The sequence below is a fragment of the Coturnix japonica genome, chromosome 26 (genome assembly GCF_054131305.1).
Source record: "Coturnix japonica strain WE chromosome 26, WE-NBRP24, whole genome shotgun sequence".
Classification (NCBI taxonomy): domain Eukaryota; kingdom Metazoa; phylum Chordata; class Aves; order Galliformes; family Phasianidae; genus Coturnix; species Coturnix japonica.
The window spans coordinates 6,166,394-6,180,054 of record NC_140688.1 but is presented as its reverse complement, the minus strand read 5'-3'; the positions used below and the strand labels follow the sequence as shown (position 1 = coordinate 6,180,054).

The 13,661-nt window shown below is 40.3% G+C and overlaps 1 protein-coding gene across 2 annotated transcripts in view; it reads right to left on the bottom strand.

The window, feature by feature from the left end:
• LOC107306747 (ankyrin repeat domain-containing protein 26-like) overlaps positions 1-13,661 on the bottom strand; it is a 50,404-nt gene that overhangs the window by 19,923 nt on the left and 16,820 nt on the right. For both annotated transcript variants that reach the window (XM_085524195.1, XM_085524196.1), the window contains 10 exons: positions 12,104-12,165; positions 10,984-11,086; positions 9,242-9,303; positions 8,122-8,224; positions 6,379-6,440; positions 5,264-5,366; positions 3,657-3,685; positions 3,492-3,555; positions 3,368-3,403; positions 463-548 (listed from right to left, as the gene is read on the bottom strand). In XM_085524195.1, coding sequence (XP_085380321.1) covers positions 463-548; positions 3,368-3,403; positions 3,492-3,555; positions 3,657-3,685; positions 5,264-5,366; positions 6,379-6,440; positions 8,122-8,224; positions 9,242-9,303; positions 10,984-11,086; positions 12,104-12,165 — 710 coding nt within the window. The remainder of the gene's footprint in view (positions 1-462; positions 549-3,367; positions 3,404-3,491; positions 3,556-3,656; positions 3,686-5,263; positions 5,367-6,378; positions 6,441-8,121; positions 8,225-9,241; positions 9,304-10,983; positions 11,087-12,103; positions 12,166-13,661) is intronic.

Here is a 13,661-nt window from a genome sequence, read left to right as displayed (position 1 = left end):
CTCTACCTGCTGAAATGAATCACATCCCTCTTCCACAGTGCCTTGGATGTATGATGATATTACTTCCTCCACTTCCCTTGAGGTATTACAGAAGACTCCAGACACTCAATGAAGATCCCTACCCAGTCCTGTATGCTCAATACAAACAGGACGCCTAGCCTATATTCCTCCATAATGACCTTCAAAAAATATTTTCGAACACTTACTAACTTGATCAGATAAGGAGATATTTTGCAGAGACAGAGAAAGCACTGACAGATCATATTTCAGGTTTTTACTTAATCTTTCTAATACACAGAGGAAAATCTGGCGTGTTTTGTCAAAGAAATAATCACATGATATAAAATTTTGCTCCCAAATGAGTATGTATTTTGCATAGGAAAAAACAAAAAACCCACCACATGACTGCACTGTTTCTCAGAATTGCACGCAAGGAAAAACACAATATTTGGTTTCACATACCTGCCTCCCAAAGTTTTCAGTGGCATCCTTGACCATCTCTTTTTTAGCTGATGATGACACATGAACGGTAGATTCTGAGCGCTCACCTACAGTGAAAAAATTACATCTTTATAACGAACATGACTTATTACAAATTAATTATACCTAGAGTACATCCTGAATCATTGCATTTGTGAGAAAATAGCACAAACTAACACAGCCTCTCAAGCGTATGATTATTTACGATTTGAACATAATATTACAAAACAGTTTGAAGATGCCTCTGTGCGAACTAATCCCTCTCAGGGCATTTTCTCTTTCATTCCTAAGGGAAATTTGATGAAAATCAGTCAGAAATACACCTTTAAGAATCTCAAATGGTTTACATGTAGAACTATATTTATACATACATGACACACTGTATGCTAGACAGCAATCGGCTAGATTCCTCTAGCTACTTTCATTTCTCCTTGTTTTGTGCCACAAAGGGTCTCGTTTAACCCTTTTAGAGTTAGAAATACTTGTACCATAGGAATTATAACACTCTGCAGAAGAAATACAGCTTGCTGAAACCCAAACATAGGAGTTTGAGACAAACTTTCACATATATTTCTTAATACCTGATCTTTGAGCAAATACATGGATTATAGAAAAAAAACAGACACGAGGAAGGATGAACAGAAAATACATGAAATGATGACATAAAATGAGCTATGAAAAGACTGTTTTTCCTATCTAACTTTGCCACGTCCCACACCATCACTGGACTACATTTCACATGACTACATAAAACAGACAAAATAAGAACTCACAGAATCACAGAAACACAAAGGATGGAAAAGACCTCCAAGATCATGGGTAAATTAGGTTGCTAAGTCACTATCCACCATATTTAAAGAGTTGTGGCAGTCAGGTAAAACCCTTAGTGACAGGAGAAAGGGAAACATCACACTTGTTTTTAAAGAGTTTAAGAAAGGAGGTACTTTCCAAGGCCCAGACAACCTTCTATTATGGAGTGACTAGAGTGGAGGATAAAGAAATAGCAACTGATGTTAGCTACCTAGAGAGCTCATCTCTCTAAATTGGAGAAATATCATGGATGGATTCTTTGGTAGACAGGGAAGTGCTGCCAAGTGGTGTATCTGATATGTTAGTGAAAAGAGATCGCATTCAGACAGATACTGACAGCCTACAGAAGCAGGTCTTATGATGTTCAGCAAGGCCAAGCGCAAGATCCTGCACCTGGGTTGGGAAGTCATCAGCTTCAGCACAGGCTGGACAATGAACAGACTGAGAGCAGTCCTGTGGAAAAGAACTTGGGGATAATGCTGGATGAAGAATTACATATAAGCTGAGAATGCATGCTTGCAGTCCAAAAAGCCAATTGCACCCTGGGCCACAAAAAAAGAAGCACTGCATGGCCAGCAGGCCAAGAGAGGTGGTGTCCCCTTCTACTCCACTCTTTCAAAACCCTACCAGGAGCACCGAGTTCATCTCCGGGGCCCCCAGCACAAAAAATCTCTGGCTAGAGCAGGTCCAGGGAAGGGTCTCAAAAAACAATTTGAGGACTGGAACACTTTTCCTATGAGGAAAGCTGACAGAGTTGGGGAATATAAGAGTTTGCAGAGACCATATGATGGCCTTTCAATAATTAATGGGGGCTTACACGAAAGATTTTTAACTATGGCCTGTAGTGACAGAGCAAAGGGTAACAGTTTTAAACTAAAAGATCGTTCAGATTAGATATAAGGAATAAATTCTTGATGAGGGTGATGAGGCACTGCAACAGGTTACCCACAGCTGGGAAGTTTCAATTAGGTGATTTTTAAAGGTCCTTTCCAGCCCAATTCTATAATTCAATGATTCTAACCACCTTTTGTGCATCTTACAGAAACAATATCACTGCAGTAGAGAATCTCCTTTTCTTTATGCAAACACACGTACATTTTTTTTCTAGAAAGAAGTTTAACCTCTATTGTCATCAAAAGAAACAGTACCTTTTTTCCCAAGACATGGATGTCAAACAGCTTGGAGCAATTTCCATTCCATACTTAGAAGTTGCAATAGTTTTCTGAACTCTTATCTAATCATCTACTTCATATGCTTGCTTATATAGGTTTTCACCTGATTTGTAATTTTCAGGGCTCGTTGTAGAAATTCTAAGACCTTAATAGGGAACTGTTTTGTATCTCGCTAACAAATACTTAAATTCACATATATCAGAATTAAGAAACTAAGAACCCACTGAGGTTAGATATACTCCCTCCCATGTATAACAAATGATCTAGCTGCTTCACTTTTATTTATCTTTCCCAACCAAAAGGAATACCTGCCAACATACTTCCACTCACTACCTCCCACCTACACTCTCTTTCCCATGTCCTTCCACTAGCTCTAAACTCAGTGGCCAGTTTAAACAAAACATGAGAGGATGGCTTTGGAAGAGCATATGTAATACATGTTTTCATACAACTGCCAGAGAGGCAAAGAAAAAGCCAGGTAAATAATCAATCATGCTAATGAAGCATAAGCCTATGAATCACCCATTCTGTCCCACCTGCAGCTCCTGGACAGCTCCACCTGCAGACCCTAGCCAGGAATCAGACACAGGACATGACCCTATTGCTCCTCTGCAGATTGGTATATTTGGCAATGAGAAGGAAATGAGTAAATGTGGACTGCCTGACAAGGGGTGATGATAGCAGGTATGCTGGAGGAACCTTACACTGTAGAAGGATGTTTAGAAATGTTGAATGGAGCTGTAGTGGAGAAAACACCCAAAGATAGAGCCATATTTCATTAAATCTGCTGCTGAAATAACATCTTGCTAGCAAAACATTAATTTAATATGAAGAATTTACAACTACAATGTATCTGCCCACAAAGGGACATGACAAAAAAAAAAACAACAACTATTTATAAATACCTTCAATATCATCTACACTCAATTTCTCCTGTGGATCTGCAAAACAAATGAATCAAATGCTTAATTAAATATGCTTATCAGAAAGATTTTGAAGCTAAAATCAGAATATAAAAGACATCATTACCTGATTTTTTCTTTTCTGTTTTTGAAGATGTTTCATTCATCTCTAAAACTGCAGAAACCTTTAACTATGAAAGACAAACCAATGAAAAATAAACACCCATACATTCAAAGTAACCACATATTCATTAATGAGCAGGACAAGTAGATTTCAATGAAAAGCATTTACCTGCAAATTACTGGGTTTCTCTGAAAAGCCTGGAGATGAAAAATGAAAGCGTTATTTTATTTAATTGAAGATATCTTTTATTCTTTACAACATTAGTAAGCTCTGTAATTGTTTCTTGCACAAATTACTTCATTGAGAGTGAAATAGCTAATATCCAATTATCTTATCACACAGAACTTGTAGTAGTATATAAGAAATACAGAGTAATTCCCATCATCCAACTTTTATTTAAAAAAAAAAAAGAATCAAATCACAGAATGACAACAATTCATGTGAAGCATTAAGTCATGTCTATTAAGAGAACAAGATTAAAATATTTTGTTCCTTTTGGAAGCTGAATTCTGCTTTCTGGAAAAATTAATTAGAGCAGATAGCTTTGGCTTCTTAATGACCAATCAAGAAAGAACCCAGCAGAACTATGACTACTTCTATTCTAGCAGTGCATAATGTTGAGGCTACTTTCTCATTAACAGCTTATGGAGAGCAAGGGTACAGACACAGCAACCTCATACAAACATCATTCAATGAGGTAAAAACAATCTGGTTCTCAACTGACCTCTCTGGATCAGTTTGCAAGGAAATAAATGATACAAACATTGCTTGGTTGTAATGCACAACATGTGCGTTATTCCAAATCTTTTTCAAGTTTAGTGTCAAATTTTATTTCCTAACTCACACAACCTACTGCCCTGTGCTGCAGTCATCTTATACTTTACGACTCCATTCATGAAACAAGCATACAAAATGCTTCTACGAATTGTTCCACAAAATAATTTTTAGATTTAAATAAATACTAAAAACAAATCATCAAGACTTGATTTTCGAACACTAGGTGGTCAAGTAACATGGAAATACATTAGAAAGACTACCACAGTCACCTCTTCCCCCCTCCCACACTGATTTCAAGCTTAGCAGAATCATATGAAGCAGACATTAAAGACAATTGGTAAGTTGATTTATGGATTCCAGAAGCTTGCTAAGATTTGGTGTCTGCTTACAAAAATAAAATTGGACTTGCCTTTTAGGCTATGTCATTGAATCCATATTATAAGCCACATTGCCAAAGCACTCTCAAAAAGATAAAAGCTTTATTCCAATAGCAAAACGTTCCAGCACACTTATGATCAATCAGGATGGTCATAAAGCAAATGCCATGAGCTGCAGGTGGAAACCCGCAGAAACATAACAAGAATTTGCCCACATATTTTAGTTTTTAAAGAAAAACAGGAAACTAAAAAAAATTAAATAAACAAACAAAAAGATCAACCAAATGATATTTTTCTTCTGCTGATTATCCAGAAATATCCAAATCCTCAGACAGATAAATCTTAAACCAGATACACCTCCCACCACTTTAAGCAACCACCTAAAGCAAAGAAAAACACCCGAACAAACACATATCCAAAAAGTATACATAATGAACGCAAGAACCGCCTAGACTAATCAAGCAGGCCAGCAAGTTCAGTGTTCACTGCTGTTAATTAACATCAGCCAAGCACTTCATTGCTACAGCACATACTCACTGAACAACAGGACTAACAAAGAAAACAAAAGAAAAAGTTCACTTGTCTATAAACACAGAAAAATCCAATCTATGAGATAGTTACCCTTGTTGTGCTCCCCTGAAACACTCTGCAAGCGTACTCCATGTTCAACTGCAGGTGGGAGAAACACAGGAGGAGATGCTTTCCTCGAACCTTCAGAACACGGCTGTATAATACAGTACATACGCGTAAGAATTTGTACAAAACAATTTTTTTAAAATAAAATCTAACAAAGGCTTTTGCATTTTAAATAAAAGGGCAAAAAAATCCTCACAATTCATCTAAACTATTCCATAATGTTGATTAAGGCTGGCAAATCACAGAGCCACACAAGAAATTAACACAGGAAGATGTTGATTGTGAACAAGAAGCTGCAGCTCTGTGTTGATTGAACATTGGCATCAAATTTGCACCTGGCATTCAAATATCAGCCTACATTGCTGGGGCACATGTCCCACAATGTTGAGTGAGTGCATCACTACGTTGCAAAAGCAAGATTTGATTTGCTTAAAGGCCAAAAAGGCAAAGCTGATAGCGATTAAGCTATCTAGAAAGTCTTGTATTTTTAAGAAAGGAGTGGGGAATTATTTTTTTCCCAACAACAAAGGCTAGAGGGGAAGTAGCTACAGACCCTGCTCACTCTCATCTTGAGAATTATCAGACAGAAAGGATAAACACAGCCAGCACACTTGGTGTCTGCTGAACATGATTTTCAAAATCGGATTAAATCTATCTAGAGAAGACAGAGGTTCTATACAGAAAAATCTAAATGTCTGGGTCGCTCAGTGTATTGGCATCCGTTAAACTCTGACTGGATCAGCAGAATAGATCTGAATAGTAGGAAAAAAAAAAATCCTCACAAAAATATGCCTGAGAAGTTCGTAAGTTTAAAAGCAGCAATAAACTGCTGTATTAAAACTGTGCTAGAAAATCAACTCCAAAGCCTGCAGCCAGGAGGCCAACGTAAGTAGTCTGACATAACTTTGTCCCAGTACTATCTCAACAGAGAACCTACGCTACAGGTATTTCAATGACCCTCAGATACAGGACATCGAGCAGCAGCAACATGGGGTAAATAAGCCTCACCAGGGGCGGGGCTCAACGCAAAGGCAAGCTCTCACGTAGTTCTCATCTGGCTCTCCCACAGACCGGGGAGATGCACATATCACAGAAAGTACCTCAGAATCCCAGGGAGAATCAGACTCTTCCTTTTTCTCTGTTCCTACTGCTGGCAGAGCACCTACAAAAAAATGGACAAAGAGAGACACTGAGAATTTACTGCACTCCACTTTTATACCCCATCAGTCAAACAAAGGATCTGAAAGATGAGTAACAGTACTACAGCAAAGGACAAACCAAGAAATGAGTTACACTCAACGGTAGCTTTACACCCAGTCACATCACAGTATTCTGTTTTCTCCTCTTCATTTCTTTTCCAGCAAAAGATGCATAAGAATGGTGGCTGACATGACAATGTCCCTCGTGTTGGGACAACGTTAAGGAAGAAACTCCAGCATGCTTCAGTCTCAGCATATGGACACCCTGAGTCATCTTCCCTCTTGCCTACACCTCCATCATCTGGCACTTACTATCACATTCCACTCTACAGGACATACCACAAAAGCACGATACAAAACAACCTCACACTAAGAGGAAGCTGCCAACACACACGGCTCCTTGCTTAGTGCTATCAAGGGAGACCTCACCTGACCATGATTCATAATCCTGCAACTTCTGACCAGTACATACATAAGAAACTGACATTTAGGAATGAAACAGAAGCTCACAGCTCCAATACAGTCCAGAACACTGCAAGCATTTTAAATCTTATCACTTCAAAGTCTAGTATCTTCTGACCACCAAACTCCCATCTAGAGCAGACCACAGTCAGTTCTCTCTTCTAAGCTACTCCATTATGTAAAACAAACTCAGGATTGACTCACACAGAAACGCAAGGAAAATTTACAGGAATGAGCCAGACAGGAGCAATGGCGTCCACTCTGGAAAACCGTAACTGCTGATTCCAGCCTGAGTGCTGACTATTCATGCTTTTCCAAAATAAACTCTTTGCACATAAAATGCACTAAGAGAAAAGTGAATGCACCGTGAGTGCTGCTTCCACACCTTCTGAGCAGCAACTGACCAATAGCTACACAAGCTCTGAAAACATCTACAGCAACAAGATATCCTCTGGAGACGGACATACTATCTTCTGCTCTGAGACCCTGGGGTGAGTACCTAAGCACCCACCTCTCTCTGAGGTCATGCTCTCAAGCATACAAGCGAGTAGCACAGGAGAGATCTCCTACATTTTACAACTGAACAAGGTGAGGCACTGGAAGAGTCTTCTCTGACTTTGAATCAGGTCAGCTCTTGGCTGAAGCCCTGAAAAACCACAGCTTTTCAATCTGATAGTACCCATTAGAAAGGGAATCAATAGTGTCACACACAAGGCACACTAGACTACCTACTTGTTTTGTGCAGATCAAGGAGAACACAGCAACAAAATTAATAAAGAAACTTGCATCATACATAATCATTAGGAACCCAGCACCACCATTTGTGACCTTTAGGAAAGAACGAAAAGCAACAAAAGCTGCAGACCTTCTCTACCACAGCAGGCTAGGGTTCACAGCTAAATCTTAAACCAGATACACCTCCCACCACTTTAAGCAACCACCTAAAGCAAAGAAAAACACCCGAACAAACACATATCCAAAAAGTATACATAATGAACGCAAGAACCGCCTGGACTAATCAAGCAGGCCAGCAAGTTCAGTGTTCACTGCTGTTAATTAACATCAGCCAAGCACTTCATTGCTACAGCACATACTCACTGAACAACAGGACTAACAAGGAAAACAAAAGAAAAAGTTCACTTGTCTATAAACACAGACAAATCCAATCTATGAGATAGTTACCCTTGTTGTGCTCCCCTGAAACACTCTGCAAGCGTACTCCATGTTCAACTGCAGGTGGGAGAAACACATGAGGAGATGCTTTCCTCGAACCTTCAGAACACGGCTGTACAATACAGTACATACGCGTAAGAATTTGTACAAAACAATTTTTTTAAAATAAAATCTAACAAAGGCTTTTGCATTTTAAATAAAAGGGCAAAAAAATCCTCACAATTCATCTAAACTATTCCATAATGTTGATTAAGGCTGGCAAATCACAGAGCCACACAAGAAATTAACACAGGAAATCAAGATGTTGATTGTGAACAAGAAGCTGCAGCTCTGTGTTGATTGAACATTGGCATCAAATTTGCACCTGGCATTCAAATATCAGCCTACATTGCTGGGGCACATGTCCCACAATGTTGAGTGAGTGCATCACTACGTTGCAAAAGCAAGATTTGATTTGCTTAAAGGCCAAAAAGGCAAAGCTGATAGCGATTAAGCTATCTAGAAAGTCTTGTATTTTTAAGAAAGGAGTGGGGAATTAGTTTTTTTCCCAACAACAAAGGCTAGAGGGGAAGTAGCTACAGACCCTGCTCACTCTCATCTTGAGAATTATCAGACAGAAAGGATAAACACAGCCAGCACACTTGGTGTCTGCTGAACATGATTTTCAAAATCGGATTAAGTCTATCTAGAGAAGACAGAGGTTCTATACAGAAAAATCTAAATGTCTGGGTTGCTCAGTGTATTGGCATCCGTTAAACTCTGACTGGATCAGCAGAATAGATCTGAATAGTAGGAAAAAAAAAATCCTCACAAAAATATGCCTGAGAAGTTCATAAGTTTAAAAGCAGCAATAAACTGCTGTATTAAAACTGTGCTAGAAAATCAACTCCAAAGCCTGCAGCCAGGAGGCCAACGTAAGTAGTCTGACATAACTTTGTCCCAGTACTATCTCAACAGAGAACCTACGCTACAGGTATTTCAATGACCCTCAGATACAGGACATCGAGCAGCAGCAACATGGGGTAAATAAGCCTCACCAGGGGCGGGGCTCAACGCAAAGGCAAGCTCTCACGTAGTTCTCATCTGGCTCTCCCACAGACCGGGGAGATGCACATATCACAGAAAGTACCTCAGAATCCCAGGGAGAATCAGACTCTTCCTTTTTCTCTGTTCCTACTGCTGGCAGAGCACCTACAAAAAAATGGACAAAGAGAGACACTGAGAATTTACTGCACTCCACTTTTATACCCCATCAGTCAAACAAAGGATCTGAAAGATGAGTAACAGTACTACAGCAAAGGACAAACCAAGAAATGAGTTACACTCAACGGTAGCTTTACACCCAGTCACATCACAGTATTCTGTTTTCTCCTCTTCATTTCTTTTCCAGCAAAAGATGCATAAGAATGGTGGCTGACATGACAATGTCCCTCGTGTTGGGACAACGTTAAGGAAGAAACTCCAGCATGCTTCAGTCTCAGCATATGGACACCCTGAGTCATCTTCCCTCTTGCCTACACCTCCATCATCTGGCACTTACTATCACATTCCACTCTACAGGACATACCACAAAAGCACGATACAAAACAACCTCACACTAAGAGGAAGCTGCCAACACACACGGCTCCTTGCTTAGTGCTATCAAGGGAGACCTCACCTGACCATGATTCATAATCCTGCAACTTCTGACCAGTACATACATAAGGACTGACATTTAGGAATGAAACAGAAGCTCACAGCTCCAATACAGTCCAGAACACTGCAAGCATTTTAAATCTTATCACTTCAAAGTCTAGTATCTTCTGACCACCAAACTCCCATCTAGAGCAGACCACAGTCAGTTCTCTCTTCTAAGCTACTCCATTATGTAAAACAAACTCAGGATTGACTCACACAGAAACGCAAGGAAAATTTACAGGAATGAGCCAGACAGGAGCAATGGCGTCCACTCTGGAAAACCGTAACTGCTGATTCCAGCCTGAGTGCTGACTATTCATGCTTTTCCAAAATAAACTCTTTGCACATAAAATGCACTAAGAGAAAAGTGAATGCACCGTGAGTGCTGCTTCCACACCTTCTGAGCAGCAACTGACCAATAGCTACACGAGCTCTGAAAACATCTACAGCAACAAGATATCCTCTGGAGACGGACATACTATCTTCTGCTCTGAGACCCTGGGGTGAGTACCTAAGCACCCACCTCTCTCTGAGGTCATGCTCTCAAGCATACAAGCGAGTAGCACAGGAGAGATCTCCTACATTTTACAACTGAACAAGGTGAGGCACTGGAAGAGTCTTCTCTGACTTTGAATCAGGTCAGCTCTTGGCTGAAGCCCTGAAAAACCACAGCTTTTCAATCTGATAGTACCCATTAGAAAGGGAATCAATAGTGTCACACACAAGGCACACTAGACTACCTACTTGTTTTGTGCAGATCAAGGAGAACACAGCAACAAAATTAATAAAGAAACTTGCATCATACATAATCATTAGGAACCCAGCACCACCATTTGTGACCTTTAGGAAAGAACGAAAAGCAACAAAAGCTGCAGACCTTCTCTACCACAGCAGGCTAGGGTTCACAGCTAAATCTTAAACCAGATACACCTCCCACCACTTTAAGCAACCACCTAAAGCAAAGAAAAACACCCGAACAAACACATATCCAAAAAGTATACATAATGAACGCAAGAACCGCCTGGACTAATCAAGCAGGCCAGCAAGTTCAGTGTTCACTGCTGTTAATTAACATCAGCCAAGCACTTCATTGCTACAGCACATACTCACTGAACAACAGGACTAACAAGGAAAACAAAAGAAAAAGTTCACTTGTCTATAAACACAGACAAATCCAATCTATGAGATAGTTACCCTTGTTGTGCTCCCCTGAAACACTCTGCAAGCGTACTCCATGTTCAACTGCAGGTGGGAGAAACACAGGAGGAGATGCTTTCCTCGAACCTTCAGAACACGGCTGTACAATACAGTACATACGCGTAAGAATTTGTACAAAACAATTTTTTTAAAATAAAATCTAAGAAAGGCTTTTGCATTTTAAATAAAAGGGCAAAAAAATCCTCACAATTCATCTAAACTATTCCATAATGTTGATTAAGGCTGGCAAATCACAGAGCCACACAAGAAATTAACACAGGAAATCAAGATGTTGATTGTGAACAAGAAGCTGCAGCTCTGTGTTGATTGAACATTGGCATCAAATTTGCACCTGGCATTCAAATATCAGCCTACATTGCTGGGGCACATGTCCCACAATGTTGAGTGAGTGCATCACTACGTTGCAAAAGCAAGATTTGATTTGCTTAAAGGCCAAAAAGGCAAAGCTGATAGCGATTAAGCTATCTAGAAAGTCTTGTATTTTTAAGAAAGGAGTGGGGAATTAGTTTTTTTCCCAACAACAAAGGCTAGAGGGGAAGTAGCTACAGACCCTGCTCACTCTCATCTTGAGAATTATCAGACAGAAAGGATAAACACAGCCAGCACACTTGGTGTCTGCTGAACATGATTTTCAAAATCGGATTAAGTCTATCTAGAGAAGACAGAGGTTCTATACAGAAAAATCTAAATGTCTGGGTTGCTCAGTGTATTGGCATCCGTTAAACTCTGACTGGATCAGCAGAATAGATCTGAATAGTAGGAAAAAAAAAATCCTCACAAAAATATGCCTGAGAAGTTCATAAGTTTAAAAGCAGCAATAAACTGCTGTATTAAAACTGTGCTAGAAAATCAACTCCAAAGCCTGCAGCCAGGAGGCCAACGTAAGTAGTCTGACATAACTTTGTCCCAGTACTATCTCAACAGAGAACCTACGCTACAGGTATTTCAATGACCCTCAGATACAGGACATCGAGCAGCAGCAACATGGGGTAAATAAGCCTCACCAGGGGCGGGGCTCAACGCAAAGGCAAGCTCTCACGTAGTTCTCATCTGGCTCTCCCACAGACCGGGGAGATGCACATATCACAGAAAGTACCTCAGAATCCCAGGGAGAATCAGACTCTTCCTTTTTCTCTGTTCCTACTGCTGGCAGAGCACCTACAAAAAAATGGACAAAGAGAGACACTGAGAATTTACTGCACTCCACTTTTATACCCCATCAGTCAAACAAAGGATCTGAAAGATGAGTAACAGTACTACAGCAAAGGACAAACCAAGAAATGAGTTACACTCAACGGTAGCTTTACACCCAGTCACATCACAGTATTCTGTTTTCTCCTCTTCATTTCTTTTCCAGCAAAAGATGCATAAGAATGGTGGCTGACATGACAATGTCCCTCGTGTTGGGACAACGTTAAGGAAGAAACTCCAGCATGCTTCAGTCTCAGCATATGGACACCCTGAGTCATCTTCCCTCTTGCCTACACCTCCATCATCTGGCACTTACTATCACATTCCACTCTACAGGACATACCACAAAAGCACGATACAAAACAACCTCACACTAAGAGGAAGCTGCCAACACACACGGCTCCTTGCTTAGTGCTATCAAGGGAGACCTCACCTGACCATGATTCATAATCCTGCAACTTCTGACCAGTACATACATAAGGACTGACATTTAGGAATGAAACAGAAGCTCACAGCTCCAATACAGTCCAGAACACTGCAAGCATTTTAAATCTTATCACTTCAAAGTCTAGTATCTTCTGACCACCAAACTCCCATCTAGAGCAGACCACAGTCAGTTCTCTCTTCTAAGCTACTCCATTATGTAAAACAAACTCAGGATTGACTCACACAGAAACGCAAGGAAAATTTACAGGAATGAGCCAGACAGGAGCAATGGCGTCCACTCTGGAAAACCGTAACTGCTGATTCCAGCCTGAGTGCTGACTATTCATGCTTTTCCAAAATAAACTCTTTGCACATAAAATGCACTAAGAGAAAAGTGAATGCACCGTGAGTGCTGCTTCCACACCTTCTGAGCAGCAACTGACCAATAGCTACACGAGCTCTGAAAACATCTACAGCAACAAGATATCCTCTGGAGACGGACATACTATCTTCTGCTCTGAGACCCTGGGGTGAGTACCTAAGCACCCACCTCTCTCTGAGGTCATGCTCTCAAGCATACAAGCGAGTAGCACAGGAGAGATCTCCTACATTTTACAACTGAACAAGGTGAGGCACTGGAAGAGTCTTCTCTGACTTTGAATCAGGTCAGCTCTTGGCTGAAGCCCTGAAAAACCACAGCTTTTCAATCTGATAGTACCCATTAGAAAGGGAATCAATAGTGTCACACACAAGGCACACTAGACTACCTACTTGTTTTGTGCAGATCAAGGAGAACACAGCAACAAAATTAATAAAGAAACTTGCATCATACATAATCATTAGGAACCCAGCACCACCATTTGTGACCTTTAGGAAAGAACGAAAAGCAACAAAAGCTGCAGACCTTCTCTACCACAGCCGGCTAGGGTTCACAGCTAAATCTTAAACCAGATACACCTCCCACCACTTTAAGCAACCACCTAAAGCAAAGAAAAACACCCGAACAAACACATATCCAAAAAGTATACATAATGAAC